Below are 21,987 nucleotides of genomic sequence, written 5' to 3' on the forward strand. Positions count from 1 at the left end.
CAGGCTTTACAGGGTTAAAACACTTAAAAATGTGACATTTCTGCACCCCCAGCAGGATTCAGAATTACTGGCCTACAGCAAAACACCACAGACATTGTGAAGAAACATACATTGGGAAAGCTGACGGTGCATGTTTCATCACAATATTTAGAGCTCAACTAAAAAACACTTTGAGGGAACTTCATGTACGTCGATCATTTTACCTCAAAAAAGCAAACGTTATGTGTCACCATGATGGTGTTTTGTAGTTGTGTGTATGACACTTGTGCACCTTCTTTATATTAATATGTTCCTGTGGAAAACCAATGTTGGTGAACTTCTAATCACCATGTGGTTTACTTTTTTACTGCCTGTATTATAATGGCGGTTATCAGTATATAACAAAGGTATAAATTAGATTTTAAAGTGAAATTAAATGATAACTTTTATCGGTTAATGAAATATAAGGGTTGTCTGTAAAAACTAAAAGGTTGATACCATTTTTTTTTTTTACGGTAAAGTACTGGCAACCACAGCTGATGTTTTATTACCGTAAATTGCACTGTTTTTTTTACATTGTTTTTTTGCCCGTAAATTTAAGCCCCGTAAAAACATAAAAGGTTGCCATATATTTTTACGGTAAAGTACTGGCGACCACAGCTGCCGTTTTTTTACCGTAAATTTCACAGTTTTTTTTTTACATAGTTTTATTTATTTTTTTGCTCATAAATTTAAGTCCCGTAAAACATAAAAGGTTGCCACCATACATTTTTACGGTAAATACTGGCAACCACAGCTGATGTTATATTACCGTAAATTTCACTGTTTTTTTTTTACTTTTTTTTTCTTCTTTTTTTTTTTCCCGTAAATTTAAGTCCCGTAAAACATAAAAGGTTGCCATATATTTTTACGGTAAAGTACTGGCAACCACAGCTGATGTTTTTTTTACCGTAAATTTCACAGGTTTTTTTTACATAGTTTTATTTTTATTTTTTGCCCGTAAATGTAAGTCCCGTAAAAACTAAAAGGTTGCCACCATATATTTTTACGGTAAAATACTGGCAACCACAGCTGATGTTTTTTTTACCGTAAATTTCAGTTTTTTTTTTTTTTAACAGTGTAGCATTAAATCCCTGTCCCTGCATACAGCATTTATATTCCATATGCAAGTATGCATCAAACATTTACAGAACTGGAACATTCACAGCATGCATGTATTACATTTCACCCCCTTTATTGGAAATGTACTAGTACCTGGACATTAAAAACCGATCAGTCTCTCAGTGTTAATGCATTTCACCGTCGAATCACTGAACGTCCGCCAGTTAGTTTACAGTGGTACTTCAGGAGTGTTAGAAAGTCCTCTGTAGTCCATGATGAAATCGTTTTGGATACGACAAACAGACACAATTATATAACTAGAAATAAAAACGCAACTCAAAATTGTGCAATTCAATAGGTTCTTAGAAATAAAAACATTGAGCATTTTGAGAGAAGGTACAAGACAGACCACTGACTAAATGTCAAGTTCATTTGTTAATAACACTACATACATTTAAAAAGACCACCATTTAAACATGATTCTCTGTGAAAAGAAACTGGAAGTAGGATTTATGGGAGGCTGTACAGTGTGCAAATTACTGTCCGTCATGGGAGGCAAATCTAAATAATGTGTTTCTCTCCGCCCATGAGACATTTAAAGAAAGTCATGTTTTGAAACCAAGAGTCTTTTATGTCTTGTTCGACGGCACATCTCATTTAAATTTGCCTTTAGTCCTCAGAGAACGACATGTTTGTTTTGCTCATGACTACCTGTAAGATTACAATAAAAACTGCAGGGAAAATGTTCGAAACACTTTTTTTTTGTGTGTGTTTTTTAATTGATCATTGTCAGGCCCACATGGAATTCAATTGCCCACATAATTTTACACATTAACTCTTTCCCTGCAATTCATGTTTTCAGTGTTATACAGTAGAGGGCGCTGTTAGGCATCTTCTGAAAGAGTACAGAATCTCCTGATCAAAACACAGGCGAAGAAGCAGCAGAAACAAGAGATAGAAGCATTGCTGTAATCTATCGCGATCATAAAACAGCCTGACATCTGTTTCTCGATCATCCGGACGAAGTCTGACAAAAATGCTTTTTTTTTTCTGAAGTTTTTGTTCAAAATGTTGCTTTTTTATGAAACATACTCACATTCAAGTGTTGATTAAAAACAGAATGCGTTAAGTTAGAGGCTCTGTTCTTTCCTTACATTGTATGTTCAGATATTAATACAACTAAATATTCTGGGGACCATGAAAGATGTAAAAATGCTGGCGCCGGCGAGGAAAGGGTTAATTTCCCCATTAAATACTTTGGTTAGTTGATCACAGCTGCACAAGCCTGTCGTCCATTCAACACATTTTAACATGTTCAAATCCTCAGAACTCAATAGATTCTGCCTCAGAAAATGCACAGATTCCATATGGGCCTGACATTAAGGTTATAAGCATAACAGAGAGATGACAATAGTCCCAATTAATAATAATAATAATAATAATTATAATCTATACAGCAGGCTGAACATGTTTTACTGACTGCCTTCCTTGATTTGTTCTTCATCCCTAAAGATGATCTCGATTCAGCAACTCACTGGTAATGGATGCTCCTGAAGGCCCGTTATTATCATACGAGGAATGCTTAACTAGAACAAGCGACTGCATCCAAACTGAAACCCACAACCAACGTAAGACCGGCTGCTGATGGAGGATCTAGTTCTTCACAAGCAGTTTTAAAACTCTCTTAATCCGCTTCAACATTGAGTCATACGCAGGCCCACACACACAATCTGCATGATGATTTCCACTCAGTTGTAATGCATTCATGGGGTTTATTAAATATGCTGGCTAATTTGATTACGCTTAGTTACCGATAACAATAGCTTCATTTAACAAGTTTAAATCCTTTTTTTTTTTTGCAGAAAACATCTGCAGATTGTTCCTGGGCCTGGTCATACGGTTATTCATATACTAAACGCATACAAACACTCAATATTTCTCTCTCGCGCGCACGCAACCGTGTTTGTTCTCCTGCTGAATTAAGTTAAAATGTGTATTTAGCTTTTGTAGTGATACATGCATCCAGTAGACTGCAGATTTACATATATTTTCTTAAAAATAAAAAGTAAAAAAAAAAAGTATTAGAAACCCAGCTATACAGAGTCTTTAGCTAATCCACGGAGCGAGGTTTGGAAGGAGGAGCCCCGTGTGCGGATGTGATGCGGTTGGTTAGGAGGTGAGCAGCGTCAGCGTTTAGGTGCTACAACAGGGACCTTTCGTGGGCTGTGCCGTTTCTGTCAGATCCACTCCTCTGTTGCGTCCCGTGTTGGCACCGGCAGGCTGGGGCTCGTTCTTGGGCAGTTTCTTTGCTAAGGGGGCAAAGACAGAAAATGGAAATATTATGGAAATGCATTCAAAAAAGTCTAAAATGTGACATTTTCCTCAGTGAAACCCAGGTACAAATTTTAGGGTAGGCCCTGCAGGGCTCATGCTAGTCTCAGCCTCAGGCTGTTGTCTGATGCATAAAGCTGAGTTTATACTCGGCGCATGCTAGGTGGTTGCTATGGTGTTGCTAGCCAGTTGCTAAGGTATTCTGGGTGGTTGCTAGGCAGTTGCTAGAGTATTTTGGGTGGCTACTAGAGCGTTTCTAGATGGTTGCTAGGGTGTAGCGAGCATGTACGTCTCACCGCACCGGCACCCAGTTTGTGCGTCTAAATTAGTTGCTTACATTTACAAAATGAGCCTACAATAGCAGACGTAAGCACTTTAAATAAAAATAAAGGCTCATGTTTTATACAAATTTTCACGAAACTAAATGAAAATGTTTACAAAATATGTAAGATATTGTTTATTTAGTTGTATAGGCTACCTTCTCATATCCATTTTTATTTTGTTCTAAGGTCACAAGTACTAATCTCAAGGTTTCCTGCTTTACACGATTCTTTTGTAGTGTGGTTTTGGTGAAGTGTACTAAAATAAGCATGTGTGTACCTTACTACTTCTCACCGCTGAATCCTAATGGTTTAGAGGACAATTACTCCTAGTCGCCCCCTGTCATTTCACAGAGTAGTACAACGGCGAGCGCTTCAAGTATAAATGCCTCGTCTGTTTGGGGAGGTGCGCGCGCAGTCAGCGGGAGCCAAGCAAAAGTATTAACAAGGTTTCAGGCACACAAAATGGGAAACACTTCGGGAGTTTCAAAGTTGTCGTCTGATTGGTTGAATTCTACAAGTTTTCCTGGAGACTCGTGTGTCGCGTTCTGTAACGTTCTGCCTGGAAACAAAGCCGTCGTGAGGCCAAACCCCCTCATGGAAGAGGAAAGCCGCTGTGTTTACAACTGGGAAAGGATCAACTAAACACTCGTTTTTCAAAAGTATGTGAAGTTCGCGGCGCTATTGTTGCAGTAAACTTGAACAACATTCTTGAATGAATCATTTATTAGATGCATGCCGGTTTGTTATCGTATGCATCGATTTGACTTTCACGCCCCTAAACATGAGGCAGAACAAGACACGAGACAAGGCTCATGTTGACATTTTTGTACCTCTAACTTTTAATGGCACAGTCAAAAAGTTAGTCTGTAACATTAATGTTTCACAATACAGCAGACTTTCACAATCAAACATGGAAAACTCAAAAGTTTAGGGTCAGTATTTGTTTTACTTTTAATAGTTTTATTCAGCAAGTACGTATTAAACTGATCAAAAGTGACAGTAAAGACATTTATAATGTTACAAAAGATTATTATAGAAATATTAGAAATATTAGAATATATTAGAATGTTAGAAATATTTCAAATAAATGCTGTTCTATAGAACTTTCTATTCATCAAAGAATCCTGAGAAAATGTTTCCACAAAAATATGAAGCAGCACAACTGTTTTCAACATTAATAATAATCATAAATGTTTCTTGAGCATCAAATCATCATATTAGAATGATTTCTGAAGGATCATGTGACACTAATGATGCTGAAAATTCAGCTTTGATCACAGGAATAAATTACATTTTACTAATATATTCACATGGAAAACAGCTGTTTTAAACTGCAATAATATTTCACAGTTTTTACTGTATTTTTGATCAAATAAATGCAGCCAATGGTGAGCAGAAGTCTTTCAAAAACATGAAAATCTTACCGACCCCAAACTTTTGAACAGCAGCATGTATGAGACAAAAGTAGTAGTTTAAAGTAGTTTATAATAACTTACCAATGGCCATGAAAATCTCGTTCACGTTCATTGAAGTCTTTGCCGACGTTTCCATAAAGAGCAAACTGTTGTCCTCTGCATATGACTGTGCGTCCTGTGAAGAAGAAGAAGAAGAAGAAGAGAAGTCATGGTTTCAGACTCTAAACAGACAGTTGTAAGCGTCTGGCATGTTTATTTGTTTGTGAACAGTTCCACATCTCATTTGTAAAGCCAACAGGAAGCGTCTGCTCCTCTCTGGCTGTTCAAACATCACAAACCTGAAAGTCCAACGCTCTCTTGTTGGCAAGGTCTGCCTTGTTTCCAGCCAAAGCTATTACAATATTTGGACTGGCTTGTCTTTGAAGCTCTTTCACCCAGTTTTTCGCACGTGTAAATGATTCCTGAAAGAAAAAGAAGAAAAAAAAAAACATGCATTTCTGTAAAGAAGTTCTTGGATTCAGAGCTCTGATTTTGTCATATCACACATTTTATGTTCTTCATATTTAATTTCTCCCCGACGGGTCCACTTATAATGTAAGTGATAATTTAGTTTTTCATAATGATTTTCCATCCTCTCGCTGACTTGTAGCATTAAATGGGATGTTCTTTGTATCCATGTAAACACTCTTTTCGCATGTGAATTCACATGCTGGTTTGCTGAAAGGATTTTAGAAAAAGCCCGCTTTTGGCAGCTTGGTTTCAATAAATGCTCTTTTTGGACATGGGAGGAAGTGTTGAGTTATAGTACAATCTCAAAAGAGGTAGAGAGTAAACCAAGCACGTAAGGACTCACCTCGTTCGTAATGTCATACACCACTATGGCCGCCTGCGCTCCTCTGTAATACATTGGGGCCAGACTGTGGTAGCGCTCCTGGCCAGCTGTATCCCAGATCTCAAACTTCACTGTTGTGTCATCCAAGCATACTGTCTGAGTCAAGAAGGCAGCTAGTGGAGAGAGGACAGACACGGGTTAGATCTTGCCATTTAAGCCCCTTTCACACAGCGCGTTGATCCCGGGAAATTGCCGTAAAATTGCTAGAGTGTGAATGCAAACACGTCCCGGGATCGATGCCGGGATGGGGACCTAGTAAGATTGCCGGGATCAGTCCCGGAACGCGCCCTGTGTGAACAAAAGCCAGGACCAATGCTGTGTGTCGTAGTGATGACGCACGTGCCATCGCACCGGCCTTTCTACAACCTACGCTACATATGGGGGAACGAGCCACTCGGCAAACCCACTGGCGCTACCGGGGAGTATGCACTCGTCTTCGTGCAGAAATGACGAAGAGGAGTTATCACATCCTGACGTCACGTGTCTTTACGGGATGTGTGATCTCACAGATTCCGGAAAATCACTGGCAGTGTGAATGAACCAAAATCAAACAATCCCGGGACACATTATCCGTGTATTTTCGGGAATCTCTGTGTGAAAGGGGCTCTAGTGACTGATTGTAATTAGGGCTGGGTGGCATTTTGCTATACCATGGAGTGTGTGTGTGTGTGTGTGTGTGTGTGTGTGTGTGTGTGTGAGAGAGAGAAAGAGAAAGAGAGAGAGAGTATACTGTAATCTAAGATTTTAGTCATACTGCCCATCCGTAAGTGCATTAACATTAGTGTTCATTTTGTTAACGAAATCTATGAAGAAAAATGTTCTTTGACGACATTTTTCTCTGACTAAAATGAGACTATAGGGAGGAGATCAAACATTAGACTGTTTTTAACAAGTCTTTACGAGCTTTCATGCTTGCGGTTGCCAGATGTCAAGATTGTAAATGCCCCAATCAGAGCTTTTCTTGTAAAAGGATACATTTTCTGCTCTGTGTTTTACTTCATATATGCAATCTGGCAACCATGTGCTGTCTCAACACTGCGGAGGCGCCGCCGCCGAGGATCTGAAAAACCCGACAAACAAGTAAGCTGGAGTTCAGCGATCTCCGTTTGAGAGATTCTGCTTTAATGAAAGTGTCACTCAGCCAGTCTGTGTTCCTTCACGAACCGCTTGCGCCGGTTTCTGTGACTATCTGTGATCAAGCCTTCTCACTGATTTATTGTAATAAATCCAAACATGAATCTCACAACTGTATAATGACAATAAAGTGTCATTTTTTTGTGTTGTGTCAATAAAAAAACATGAATGTAATTATTGGAATTACTATGAGGAATTTCACTGCGTTAATTTGAGAGAAATGTCTTGTTTTCATAATGTAGAGAATGTGTTAACTTATGACAAATAACCTATAAAAAAAACAGGGAACTAGATGCGTTAAAATAAACCATGCGTGCGAGTTGACATTCTCTAGACTTGTGCTTATATAAGAGACCAATAATTCAGATGAAATGTAAAAATAAATTCTCAAATGACAACAATCGTTGTGATTTATAATTTTGAACAAAATAATTGTTAGCCTATTATCAATTTAACCAGCATGACAATTTTGCCCAGACTTTAGTGGACAAAAACAAAACAAGGTTGACTAAATACGATGATAACTAAAAAGTACATTTGACACAGGACTAAGACTTAGTAGCTGACAGAATTAACACTAATTAGCATCACTTCAGAAATGGGTTATTATTATCCACCGAAATGGAAGTCTTACCTCCTATTGTGCTCTCCTGAAACTCGTGAAACTGTCCTTTTACAAAGCGAAGGACTAGACTTGACTTCCCCACAGCAGATTCTCCCAAAAGCACTAGTTTGAATTGGCAGATCTTGTTGCCGCCGTTCGGCCCATTAGGTCTCGTTGCTCCACCTCTTCCAGCCATGACCCTGAGCCCCAATCTCCTGTGCTGAAGTCAAGAGGTGCTTCTCAAACGCTCACTCCCAGATCTGCGGAAACAAACATTAATAATCTAGTATCACTGCTCAATTCACAACACTATTAAGTAATGCAGTGTATCAGAGGTGTCTATTCCTGCTCGTGGAGGGCCTAAACACTGCGGTAAAGTCAGCTCGTGCTTTCCAAATGTGGGTTAACCTGAGGAGAACAAGAGGTGCATTGGTGGACGATAAGTAACTATGCCACTTTCCTTATTCTGAAATAAACAATATGTTTAGGACTTTGGGATTGTTCAAAAAAGGTAAGATGAGACCCGGATCTTCAGGAGCAGGACTGAACCCCTCCTAATATATGAGACTGGTTATAAGTTTAAGTAACACTGATATAGAAAGAACATCTATTGTGTAGTTTGTCATGCCATTAATTACATCCATTCCTATGCGGTCACATGACTTAACAATGGATGACAGACATTGTTCAGGAACTGCCACTCTTGTTAAGCCTTAAATATCCATTGTGCTTTGACCCCAAAACCCAGCCTTGTGTCCTTTAAGCATTCCCCAAACAAAGCCACGCTGGGAATGAAATACAAGCTTACTACATACTCAATATGGTGTGTGGAAGCCCATTTCACCACATAAGAAAAAATAAATCATGCATTGAGATGAAAAAATACATAATTATGACAAAACAGTAAAAATAAGATAAAATTTGATTATTAATCTTGACTTTGTATGCCATACTTTAGAGATTTTATCTCATAGTTATGATTTCTTAAAATCTAATATTTGTGATTCAGCATTTTTATTCTTTTTGCCGCATACTTTTCAGATGTTTTCCAAAGTAAAGTACGAAAAATAGTAAATTCAGGTATTTTTTGCATACAGAAGTGTATGTATACTGCAGAAACTGTATAGAAAGTATGATAATACGCTATTCAAACACAGCCCAAGTCCCTTTGCCTCTCTGGTTAACTAACTCTTAATATTCTAGGCTATATATACTTATACATATAACTCTGTTTATATATTATGTAATATAGAAAGCATGAGACAGAGTGACAGTGCAAAATGTCTATCGTGGTCAGACAGAACTTGAGATGGCTTCTAAACACTTTTAACTTAAAAAAACGATGATGAATAGCCATGTATAGACATTACACTTTAGATTTGATAGATATTCAAAAGAAAAAAGAAAACATTTTTGATGATAACTTGACTTGTTTGACGTGTAGCATAATCTGGTTCATCAAGACAAACGCAGCAGGCTTTGGTCGGCTAATATTGTGTTTACTGTACGAGTCAGTAAGTAACTTCAATTTCAGAGGAATGATCAAATAAAATCACTGAATTATTCAAATGGAAAATGTATTTAGTGTCATAATATGAAGCTCGAGCTGCCTGTTAGCTTGTGACGCTAACTATGCTAATGATATTGTATCTCTCTCTCTCTATTTCTCTGTTTCACACATGTAAACAGCCATTAAGCTCACTGACAATCGTGTTCCCACCGTCTCAGCCGTACTTTATCGGGTCTGTCAGTTTCTAAGACGCCCCGGTTCAAATGGTTCCCGTAAGCTAATGGTGCTAATGCTAAGAGAAAAACAGGCCGAGCGCTCTGCGTGTACACATAACACTGAGCGAGACCTCTCATAAATAAACCGTTAAAAAGCAGAAAGACCGGAACAACTGTATGGTTTACTTCAAATACAAAGCCCAAAATACTTACATTATTATACCAGTACAAATGTTTAAAGCCCAAAGACTCGTACCTTCCTCTCGGTTCCTCCCAACTTCCCCTTTCGCATCAAAACTGACGATGACGGATCGGATGACTGGTCTGACGTCAGACGAATCGGAGAGAAATCGGCCAATCACAACAGCGCAACATCTGACAAAAATGTTATTCCCATAACAAACTGAGTTATAATTTATGAATATAAAAGTTTTTTATTTTTATTAAGTATGTTGATATTATTAGTAGTTTTCAAATACTTTTTACTTTAAACTTTATAGTTTTGGATGCTCTAGATAATCTGGATATATATATATTTTTTTTTTGTGCAAAAGTCATGTATTTTAGTCATATATTCAGTATGTATTTTTGCCTTTGGAAAATGAATGATTAAAAAACAAAGGACTTGTTTTACTTCAAAACAAGAATTTATTTATTCACGAGCTTTTTCTGATTAAAATCGCACTGGCAACTTTAGTATTTGTTGTAGGTATATGAAAGATACAGGCTAATTTTAAAATAGCAAAGAAACCAGCTTAATTTAGAGAGATATTTTGTGACAGGTGCACGTCATTGACAGGTAGACGTTGAATTTCCTCCAGCGTTGTCAGGTAACGGGACGTAAACAAACACTGCTGTTGTTTCATGTTTGAACGGTTAATTGGTTGTAAATAAAGCTGTGAGTTTGTAGGCATGAGTCTCATCGAGCGGAACATTTCCACCCGGAGACGCAGAGACACGTTTCCAACCATCCGCGCGGTATGACTAATTATTTCTCAGAATAAGTTTTGATCTTTTACATTTACGACTGTTATTTATGGTAAAAAGATTTCTAAATGCTCAGTATGCTCATTTCCACTTAAAGGCAGGGAAGCTCATTCCAGTAGGAGACAGAACTAAGTCTTGTCTGCAGGAAATTACACCACGGGTGGGTCATTCACATACTTAGTGCATGTGTGTGTGTGTGTGTATGTAACGTATATATTTATGCGTATGTGTATACACACACACACACACACACACACACACACACACACACACACACACACACACACACACACACACACATATATATTTATATAAAATAAATATATAATATAGGCTATACACTGAATAAAATTATAAACACAACACTTTTGTTTTTGCCCCCATTTTTCATGAGCTGAACTCCAAGATCTAAGACCTTTTCTATTTACACAAAAGGCCTATTTCTCTCAAATATTGTTCACAAATCTGTCTAAATCTGTGTTAGTGAGCACTTCTCCTTTGCCGAGATAATCCATCCACCTCACGGGTGTGGCATATCAAGATGCTGATTAGACAGCACGATTATTGCACAGGTGTGCCTTAGGCTGGCCACAATAAAAGGCCACTCTAAAATGTGCAGTTTTACTGTATTTGGGGGGTCCAGGGGGGAACCCCCCAAAAAAAAAAAAAAAAGGTTGTTGATGGTGGCCTGTGGAATGTTGGTCCACTCATCTTCAATGACTGTGCGAAGTTGCTGGATATTGGCAGGACCTGGAACACGCTGTCATATACGCCGATCCAGAGCATCCCAAACACATTCATTCATGCTGACTGCAGGAATGTCCACCAGAGCTGTTGCCCGTGAATTGAATGTTCATTTCTCTACCGTAAGCCGTCTCCAAAGGCGTTTCAGAGAATTTGGCAGTACATCCAACCGGCCTCACAAATGCAGACCACATGTAACCACACCAGCCCAGGACCTCCACATCCAGCATCTTCACCTCCAAGATCGTCCGAGACCAGCCACCCGGACAGCTGCTGCAACAATCGGTTTGCATAACCAAAGAATTTCTGCACGAACTGTCAGAAATCGTGTCAGGGAAGCTCATCTGCATGCTCGTCGTACAGTATACAGTAAAAATACCACCACAAAAATACCAAATACAGTAAAACTGCACATTTTAGAGTGGCCTTTTATTGTGGCCAGCCTAAGGCACACCTGTGCAATAATCATGCTGTCTAATCAGCATCTTGATATGCCACACCCGTGAGGTGGATGGATTATCTCGGCAAAGGAGAAGTGCTCACTAACACAGATTTAGACAGATTTGTGAACAATATTTGAGAGAAATAGGCCTTTTGTGTAAATAGAAAAGGTCTTAGATCTTGGCGTTCAGCTCATGAAAAATGGGGGCAAAAACAAAAGTGTGGCGTTTATAATTTTGTTCATTGTGTATATATAGGCTATATAATTTTATAATAAATGTTTTTATATAGCCTGTAACTCCACCTGTGGTGAGGAAGTTTGTCAGTTCTGCTCGGCCACCCGTCGGCACAGTTCGGGTCTTCCATGGAAAAGCAGGTGACCCTGACATCGCCAGCGCTCTAGTCCATGGTGTGAACACTAAATCATCCATTAATGTAAGACATGTCAAATAAAAATGATTCTAGTGACTGTATTTGTTCTTATTGCTTGATGTTCAAACTGTCTATTCATGTTTCACCCAAAAACGTTTAGAGAAAAGCAAATAAAAATGTTTTTGTGCAATTAAAAGTGCATCAACAATTTCAGTCTTTGTTGCGGGTATAACAGATTATTTGTGATTTGTATTTTAGGCTGGATCAGTGATTAACCCCGCTCCGAAAACACGCTTCCAAGAGAGGCTGCGTCAGATTCAAGAAATCGCGTATGCCACCAATCAGAAAGCACCTCTTGGAAGGTCACAAGTTCAAGGCCCTGGTTTACCAAGCTGGCTTGACCCTGAGAAAACGGCTTTTGGTGTCACAACACTCCAGGGTAAGAGTAATACTATGCGTCCCAATGCACATACTTATGTACTGTTCTATGTAGTATAAATAGTGCAAGTAGTGTGTTCACTGAAAATTCCAAATAGAATTAGAACACTTTAAATAACGGGATGATTCACTTAATTAAACAAAGAATGTTGGACACTTCATCCATGCTTTACGTAGCGAAGGGAAATGAAGCGATGAATGACAAAATAACTGTATAAAATTCATACACTGCACAGTTGAGTGTAACGTTATAGTGTATAAGTGCGTAAAATTGGGACACAACTATAGTGAAACTTCAGTAGCATGCTCATGGATTGACTTAAACAGTAAACTTAACAGTAAATGAGAGAGAGAGAGAGACAATAGTTAGTGGTTGCTTAAAGGTCCTCTTTGTTGTCTTTTAATCAGCATTGTACTTCAGAGTCATTAAGACACTTTGAATCACAGGATTCATAAATACGTTGAAATACATAAAACATATAGATACTTAAATCAAATCACAATAACTAAGTAAATAAATAAATCAAGATAGAAACCTTAACCATATGTACAGACATGCTCTAGCCTAATTCACACAACTGGCTGAACTCGTAAGTATACACAAATGGACTTCTTTATGACAAAAGCATGTATGTATATGATATGTATTAAAACATGTAAATAAACATTTGATATGAAAATTAATGAATTTAATAACTAACCTTAACAGTAAATGAGAGAGAGAGACAATAGTTAGTGGTTGCTTAAAGGTCCTCTTTGTTGTCTGAGGATGCACTGCAATCGTCACGGCAACTCCACTCTCTCAGCTGCCAACCAGAATTCAGAAAATGCAGCTGAGCTGCCCAATGTAAACTCACTACAATAATAAAACTTATATATACAAGTAAACTGAAATAGACATGTGTAGGTAATAAAAGAAAGAAAGAAAGAAAGAAATGTATACAAACAATCCAATATCCCTGTGACCCAACTTAATTCAGGGTGGTCACATAGTATATATATATATATGAAGAAAATGTGTGAATTCTTTTCAATGCAGTTTCTAATGCTGGTGAGGTCATCAATCCCCCTAAGACCGCACAGCAGGTGGAGAAGGAAGCGGATGAGGGACATCGGCTCTACATTCGCTCACACGGCTCATACTTTGTAGGTCAGTTAGATTGCAGCCCATTTAGGGGTCTCAGTCTTTATTTAGGTTTATGGACCTGTCGGGTTAGACGCCATATTGAATTTAATGCAGGTTAACACATTATTTTGATGGTCCTCTTTAGACGTTCTGTTGAATATAAGTAACTCCATGTCAACTATCAGTCATTAGAGTATTAGCCTAGTTGACTTAATAACACTTTATTTTGATGCTCCTCAACAGACATTCTACTGACTATCAGTAACTTTACAACTACATGTCGACTTATTCTACTAAACCGAACCTACAGTCTACTATGCAAGCTTGGTGTGGCAATCTTTCGGTCCAATTAAAATCACGGCTTGCACGTCTTGTTCAAACTACAATGAAAGTTATGGGTGTAAGAGAGTACACATCACTTCAATCAATTTATGAATCGTTGGTTTTTAAGAATGCACAGACAATAGTGAGTGATTCAAGCCATGTTTTATTTCCAAAGTATCAGCTTCTGCCATCAGGGAGACGTTATAGAGTCCCACTTTGATACAAGAGTAACCGTTACAAAATATAATTTATTCCTGTATCTATTAATATGTTAAATAGCAAGATGTAGTCATTGTTATGTGTTTTTTTCTTTTTTTTGTCCTTCTCTTTCTTTCTTTTTGGTTGTGTGTATATGTATGTTGTGTACTACTGCAGCCTTGAGTCCAAGACAAATTTCCTCAAAAAGGACAATAAAGTATACTAACTAACTAACTAACTAACTACTAATACTCTAACGAGAGCTGGTTGACATGTAGGTGCAAAGTTACTTATACTCAACAGAATGTCTGTTAGGGAACCATCAAAATAAAGTGTAACCTAATGCGGATGAAAACATGGCTGTGATGGATAGACTTACAGTCTTTACAGTGGCACACACTGTATAAAGCTCCTAGATCATGTCATTTTCACAACTGTTTTTGTCTACTGAAAGTTTATTTTCAGAACGACGTTTCAGCAGCTGAACAGTGTATGTTGTTAAAAACCAGGCCAGACCATTGAACCTGTACTTCAGCCTTCAAAAATGAAATATGGTGCTACCCTGACTAAGGTCTATAACTTAGCATTTTAGTTGGTTTCAAACTGAAGTCTTGTGCTCATTTTGCCATTGCTTCAGAAAACAATGATAGATTGCTTTTTTTTTTTTTTTTTTTTGCAGGTGAGCGTTTGGACAGAAAGTACAATTGGAGTCGCTATGGGAGAGAAAGTAGGTTTGGTGTCCCGACGCCTCATCACAATGATGGGAGAAACATCTCTAAATCTCTCCACTGGCCCAGTGACTCGCTAATGTAAACTTATATTGTACTGTACATACACATGCACACTAACAGAGAGAGCGAGCGATATTTAAATAAAGAAAATCTGAGATTAATTGCATTTCCATTAGCTAAATCAATATACAGTAGTCAACATTTGATGAAGTTGATCAAAAAAGTTGATCAAAGTTATCCTGAGACAAAACGGGTATTGTTCAAAATTCATGTATACTTTTGATTAGAGGTTTTTATCCACTTTAAATGTTGACTACTGTATTTTGGGATATAACTATGCCTTCAGAAAGGTAACAGGGTTGACAGTTTCACTATTGTGACAGCTATTATGAATGAATATTCAGTTTATAATGGCAATTCACATTTCATTTGAAATTTTCTAAATAAGCTCTAAATGACAAACTAATTTGACAACATTATCAGAAATGAACAATTAATTAATCTTCATGTCTTAAGGCACAACAGCGCAAAATTAGCTTCGAAACGCTGCGACGACTTCAGAGAGAAGACTCCGCCACAAACAGGCAAAGTTCATGATCCGTAAGTCATGATTAAGAGCATTTTTGTTAAATACTAATGACATTTTCACAGTTTCTGCCACTGTGTAAATCATCTTTTCTGTCTGTGCATTAATTCATAGAATTGCGGAGACATTAAACGTTCCCAGTGATCACACATTCGGAGTCTTGATGAAACCTGACAGCTTTGGTAATTTGAACCGTCTGTCACATTTCTGTCAGAAATAAATTAGCAGCCAGTATTGTACAGAATTTATGATTTATTCTTTCTTGGTGTGTGAAATACATCATTGTGGAATTTCAACTTGGACATTCCTGTAATCGGTACGAAACAGAGAGCGCTTTATGAATCTCTCAAAAACATTCATAGTGTTTTATGTAAAGAAACTGAAGCCTATATTTAGGACATTTGAGAGGCTTACACATGATCTGGGTGCAGTCAAACCAAACTTTATTCAGACACTTTCTACATTTCTCACATTATCACAGTTTATTCGCTATAGTTAGAAAATGGCAACATATGACAAGAAGTTATGAAATCGGTTGATATTTGACTGGTTTTGTCCATCCTTCTGTTAGACTGTCTCACACATGAATTATGTTGAATATCTGTCAGCTGTTAAATTTAACTACACAATTAGATAATACCAGTTTAGCTCAACCAATCACCAAGCAATGCTTCATTTTGTTCAGTCTGTGTGTAAAAAGAGCTTTAGCAATTAAAGAAAAAACACTTCAGCAAAACATGCTCAGCTCAAAGTGTCTGAATAATTTTTGGTCCCAAATTTGTATAAATTTTACTGTATGAAGAATTTTTGGGTATAATATGTCACAGTTTACTTTATTTTGCTATCCTCACTTATATAAATGAACTATAGTGTCCTGCACACACTAGTAAAACAATATAAAAATGGTGTCTGAATAATTTTTGGTTTGACTATAGCAGTTTCGAGAGATTCATCCATCTGTACAGTAGTTGTTCTTGTTTTTCCTCAGGTGTAGGTGACCTTCTGCATCAAACTCCTCCTGGAAAGTACCTGAAAGGTAAAGACAGACAGCGAACGCTGGTCAGCGCTGTTCGCCAGCATCTCAAGAAGTCCAACTACCAGAACTTCAGCTCATTACTTCAAGCATTCAGATTCTACGACAAGGTCAGAAGCTGTTGTATTGACGTAGTTATTAACCATTCATTTCTTAAGAAAAGCGTGCTGAAAAGCACTTATGGTAACACTTCACTTGAAGCCTCAGTGTATAATGCATTATAAAGGTATTCATTGTGTATGTTACCAGTTTTCTTTGTCTCGTGCTGCAGAAGGGTCAAGGGAAAATCGATAAGGAGGATCTGAAGGATGTTTGCAGGCAGTTTAACATGATCATCAGTGACCCGGTGCTCGATGAGCTCATGGATTACTGTGATGCTGATAAAGACGGACTGATCGATTTCATGGAGTTCTCCAATTTTCTTAACTGGAAAGACAAAATGCCGATCAACAGGGTGGAGCAGAAAATCCTCACAGGAGGTGAATTTAAGTGCTCTTGCTCATGACCAATGTTAAGGCGTAATAATGCATTATTACTAATTAATTAATTAGTGTAATTTAATTACGAGGTCAAGGATAGTCATGTGACTGCGCTAAATACTGTATTAACTAGAGAACAATTCAGTATTAAACAATAGTGAATTTAACATCAAAATTTACAATCTAATGTTAAAGTAGTCAATATTTTTTTCCCTTAAAATTACATATTTAAACGTTTTTTTTTTTTTTCTTGAACAAAAATGATTCATGCCTTAAAATAGCTTGAATGTAACTCTACACTCGTTTAGTATATGTGGTTTAGTATGAATATGCAAATTAGCCCCGCCTCCACTCACTCACTCAGCTCAGAGATCCACTGGTTGACGATCACATGTTGATCTGATTGGTTACAAGGTAGTTTGTGACGTCAGAAACACCAGCGATTTCAAACTGAGACTGTCTTTGGTTCACTGCAGTTTTAAGAAGAAAATACTCATCAGTGGCGTCGACTTATGAATTTACACATGGTTTGTCTTAAAGCGTATTAAAAACACCACATATAACAACATTAAAAGCTGGACTTTCACCACAGGGGGACTTTAAAATGTATGTTTTTAATGTAACCTTAATACTTTGGTGAACTCAAGAATAATTTTAGTTTTATATTATTTAACTGAAATAATTAAAAGAGCAGTTTCATGTCTATCCTTGTATTGTTTAACTGGTAGAGGTTGATATGGAATTTAGAAAGTAATAATGCAATACTTTTTAAAGAGTAATTACAGTAGCCTAATCTAATTACACGATTGAAGATGTAATTAGTAGCTAGTATTACTCTTTTTAGAGTAACTTGCCCTCCACTTCAAGTACACAATCTTGCATCTTTTTGTGTTTTTATGATTTGTTTGTTTTATATAATGTTGTGATGTGATTCATCTCTGAGGTAATTGGTTTAAATATTTAAAGGAGACAACGAAACTGATGAAATTGAGGGCTGGTTCACACACAACACGGTTTTGTTGTTAAAAATGCGAGACGCAGGTCAGTGGAACAAAAAAAGCGAAAAGATCTAGAGATGCATAATAAAAAAAAAGTAAAAAAAAAAAGGAACTTCTTTTAACTTGAGTGCCGCGTTTTTATAATCCCATGTCATTCGCGAGACTCTGAAAAAGATGCGAACGCGAGATTTCCGTCTAGTGTGTGTTTACATCGAAAAACAATGGAAACATACATAGGAATTGAAAAACTTGTTCCGTGTAAATGTCCCCTAAAACTGACGAAAAAGCATGCGTTAGATATTAATTTATGGCTTTCAGAGCGCATGACCTGGTCAGCCCCGGCCAACATGCAGCGAGCCGACCTCCAGAAAGCCAGCGCCATCAAGCCTTTGATCAGACCTGAGGATCTGGAAGCTGTTGAGCTGGGAAACACCAGGAAGACTCCGAAAACCCTGTCCAGACCCAGAAGTGTGCAGGACAGCTTCATCACCTCGTCCTCTCTCATCAATGCTGTCGTAGGAGGGTCTTCCCCTGCCAGTAAGTCCCACACTAAACCTTTGAATGTCTTTTAAACTGCACGAGTATTCAAACTACAGGAAGCCCATATAACCTCCAGGCTTTTTTTTTTCAGGGCATAATCAAGATTATCTTGGTTAATCCCATAAAGCCTACATTTCTAAGGCCTTGGCTTAAATGATCAAACCTTTGCTGATGAAACCTGTTGCACTCAATCTACTACATTTTAGCAAGTAAAAAGGACTTTTTGTATAATTGTAAAAACGTCCATCTTCGTGTCAGTTTGCTGTGAAATCTAAGAATAACTTTTATATTGTTAGTGATATTTAAAGATGAACACACTGGACTGAAGCAACTGAGGTTTACTTGATTACATACTTTTTTTTCAAATCATATTCATCAAAAAATGATCCATCAGGCTTATGATGAGCGTTTATTTGTTTATCTCTCAATCATTGTATTGCATTGTATATATGTTTTAAAATGAAAGACTTTGGTCATAACACTAAGCATTTAAATATAATACTAAGAAATATTATTGGCAGATATAGAGTGACAACTGATATTTATATGTCAGTAGTCTGCTATTCTGTTAAAAAGATCTCATTGATTCATCTTATTTTTGGCCATATAAATATCAGCATCTGCACCAAATTACATATTCTTGCTCAGTGTTTTATTTATTTTTTCCTCCTCGAGTATGAGCTCCATATTCTCATTATATCATAACCATAAAAGCCTGATGTATCAAATATAATACACAACATATATATATATATATATATATATATATATATATATTTTTTTTTTGTCTAAAGGTTCAATTAACTCTTCGATTTAAATACAAATTTGGTGTTTCTGGCTATTATTTGATATGTCGGGCTTTACAGGGTTAAAATAGCACAACTAGAAAAGGAAAGTTAACGTAGTCTTGCACTAGTTTTCTTCTGATTGCTTCCCATGAATAGATTATAATATATACGGAGTACCATCAGTACGGACCGATCTACCCGCTCCTCGTATCAAACGCTTCGGTGACAGGACGAACTACGGAGACGAATCGACAGCACGAGATCTGCTGCACCCCCCACTGCATTCCCTCTACGGAGTCCATGAAGAAGAGTTTTTAAGCCCTCGCACTAAAGACGAGGTGAGTTTAGACCACTGTCATGTTACATTATGATTTAAAAAAGGGGGTTCACAATGCCAAACAATGATTACACATTCATCAAAGGTATTTTGCATATCATTATAGATTGCACAGATTTTCCAAAAAGTGGGTCTCAACGTCGCTGAGGAGACATTTGAGGAAGCCTGGAAGTTGGCGTCCATGAGAGATCCTGTCGGTGACGTTTGTGTGGAGAGCTTTCGAAATGTTCTCAGTGAACTGCAGGCTATTTAAAGGTCACATATTGTACATATTTTAGTTTAGGTTTTGATGTCCTTAAGAATATATATTTGCGGTATAAGTACCAAAAAACATCTCAATATATTTTTACAGCTCCTTTCTCAGAAGCTCTGCCACAAACAGGGCGATTTTGGCCTGTCTACTTAATATTCATGAGCCTCTCTTCTGATTGGCCTGAAGTCACAACGGCTCCTGAAAAGGCACAGCTACTTTATGCAGGCTGTGTGCATTTGTCTGTGGATCGACAGTTTTGAAACTTATATGGTATAGTTTCATCGCCCCAGACCTCTGTTATCATGAAAAAAGCCAGGAAATGTCAATTTTGACAATATGGGACCTTTAAAGTATTTCAAGTGTCCTTAAGCAGGAGTTTGTTTATTGATTTATAATGCACTGTTCAATAAAGACTTGCATTCAAATAAATGATCCTTAAAGAGCACTGATTAGGCTTACATGTTCAACTCTCTTTAGTGTGTAATGTTGCTGTTTGAGCATGATAGAGTTATTCTCAGTGTTTCTGAACTCCTGAAACGCCTCCATTGTAGTCTTGAGTTTCTTCCGGGAACGAACAACATCACAATATTCCTCATTTAAATAATTCATATGCAGAATAAAGGGGCGGGGCCTGGTTGAGTTAGTTAGTAGTGTGTTAAACTGGCGGTTATGGTAAGGGGCGGGACATTTCCCAAACACACTCGAAGCGCTCGACCAATCACAACACACTGCTCCAGCCGACCAATCAGAGCACAGTGTGCTTTTCAGAAGGAGGGGCTTCATAGAGACAGCAACTAAACAGAGCGTTACTGACAGACTGGGAAGAGAGGAGCCACAACTCCTGGAGAATATGAGGAAAATAATCAACCTGTTCTTGTAGAGACCAAAAACAAAAGCAAGACTTTGTGTAAAGGCATAATACGGCCTCTTTAACTTGGTTTAATTTCACAGTGCAAATGAATAGTGTTAAACAAACGAGCAAGGCTTTGTGACACTGTAATCCAAAATTTGCTTTTGTTCAGACAAGTAGCATTGAAAAAAAATGACAAGTAAAAGCAGGTGATACTCGTGTGCTTTTAAAGCGTCAGGTGCCTTTCAAGAGAGCATTTCAGTATTGTGATGATGAATGCACAGACTGCAACAGGAAAAGTTTGAACAATAATCAGTGTGGACACACTAAACTAGTAATAATTACTACTCCAGTGTTTAATTTGAAGTGGGTTCAGACCCTCATGACTTCCGCAACTGCAGTATTTTATTAGTTCAGATCCATTATTGGGTCAGCGGTAATTTCAGCCATGTTATTTGTTTAATTTAGTCTCTTGTCAAATGAAGCAAAAGTGCTGCAACGGGCCTGACTGCAATAAGAACTGCTCTCGATGTGGCGTAATAATAGCTCAGCTTACTAATGAATTTTTGCCTCCCAGGATAACATTGAGTTTACTTCGAGGACATACGCTGCATTTAGATCGCTGTCAATTACCATTTTCTCCTAAAGGACTTTATCACACGCAGCTGATAACGGGGAGTTTGGATAATGTGTTGTTATCTGTTATGAATAATGATGGTTATTTTCCGCCTACGTATCAGTATTCATCTCTTGGACAAGTAAATCTAAATCTCAATGTTAAAGTCAACTGGAACCTCTTTACTGGTTTATACACGTCCTTACGATCCAATGCATTCTGTAAAATCAGGTCCTGACATGTTGACTATCACATGGAAATGCATCATATTTGCGCTTTGAGCTGCATTTCAAGTCGCCTTTAATTGCACAAGCAAATATACAGTAGAGAGATGAATTCATAAGCCTTATTTTGCAACATCAATATAACGCATGCATCAGACATCTGAGTTAATGTTCAGTACAACAAACTGATTAATAATAGCAGCGGAGTCCCTAATCCATGATAAAAGCCTAGAGGAGTGCAAAATAGCTTTGTAAAGCACATTAATGCTTTTATTTTCTTTTGTTCAGTTCACATGTAGTTGAAGCCAGCGTGATTAATCGCCTAATATGGTATTAACATATTTATTTCAATTGAAACAGGAGGTATGATATCCACTGTTAATCATATTATGACTTGTTTGCACACATGTGACAAAAA

At 37.6% G+C, this 21,987-nt stretch overlaps 2 protein-coding genes across 4 annotated transcripts; one reads left to right on the forward strand and one right to left on the reverse strand.

Annotated features, from left to right (window-relative positions):
* Positions 1 to 1,422: 1,422 nt before the first annotated feature.
* On the reverse strand, positions 1,423 to 9,825 carry rab5ab (RAB5A, member RAS oncogene family, b). 3 transcript variants are annotated; one of them, XM_084435657.1, is made up of 6 exons: positions 9,761 to 9,825; positions 7,810 to 8,039; positions 6,003 to 6,154; positions 5,488 to 5,610; positions 5,231 to 5,324; positions 1,423 to 3,389 (listed from the first exon to the last, which is right to left on the reverse strand). In XM_084435657.1, the coding sequence occupies exons 2-6, from the start codon at positions 7,973 to 7,975 to the stop codon at positions 3,274 to 3,276; spliced, it is 651 nt and encodes a 216-aa protein (XP_084291783.1). In that variant the 5' UTR covers positions 7,976 to 8,039; positions 9,761 to 9,825; the 3' UTR covers positions 1,423 to 3,273. The 3 variants fall into 3 exon arrangements, with proteins under 3 accessions (XP_084291783.1, XP_084291782.1, XP_084291784.1); XM_084435656.1 differs by having other exon boundaries at positions 9,718 to 9,806; XM_084435658.1 differs by having other exon boundaries at positions 2,845 to 3,389; positions 7,810 to 8,187; positions 9,718 to 9,792.
* A 591-nt stretch (positions 9,826 to 10,416) lies between these two features.
* Positions 10,417 to 19,879, forward strand: efhb (EF-hand domain family, member B; the record flags this gene model as incomplete). The annotated part of the gene is made up of 13 exons (XM_084385836.1): positions 10,417 to 10,482; positions 10,589 to 10,651; positions 11,968 to 12,111; positions 12,307 to 12,487; positions 13,526 to 13,636; positions 14,814 to 14,943; positions 15,382 to 15,465; positions 15,566 to 15,633; positions 16,440 to 16,594; positions 16,756 to 16,963; positions 18,280 to 18,498; positions 19,446 to 19,627; positions 19,733 to 19,879. The coding sequence occupies 13 exons, from the start codon at positions 10,417 to 10,419 to the stop codon at positions 19,877 to 19,879; spliced, it is 1,758 nt and encodes a 585-aa protein (XP_084241962.1).
* Positions 19,880 to 21,987: the final 2,108 nt, after the last annotated feature.

Source organism: Rutilus rutilus (assembly GCF_951802725.1).
Source record: "Rutilus rutilus genome assembly, chromosome: 17".
Lineage (NCBI taxonomy): Eukaryota > Metazoa > Chordata > Actinopteri > Cypriniformes > Leuciscidae > Rutilus > Rutilus rutilus.

Coding starts and splice junctions, on each gene's coding strand:
- rab5ab (XM_084435657.1), bottom strand. CDS start 7,975: ATGGCTGGAAGAGGTGGAGCAACGAGACCTAATGGGCCGAACGGCGGC. Junction 6,155..7,809: donor TCAGGAGAGCACAATAGGAG/GTAAGACTTCCA, acceptor TCTCTCCACTAG/CTGCCTTCTTGACTCAGACA. Junction 5,325..5,487: donor AGAGAGCGTTGGACTTTCAG/GTTTGTGATGTT, acceptor TCTTCTTCACAG/GACGCACAGTCATATGCAGA.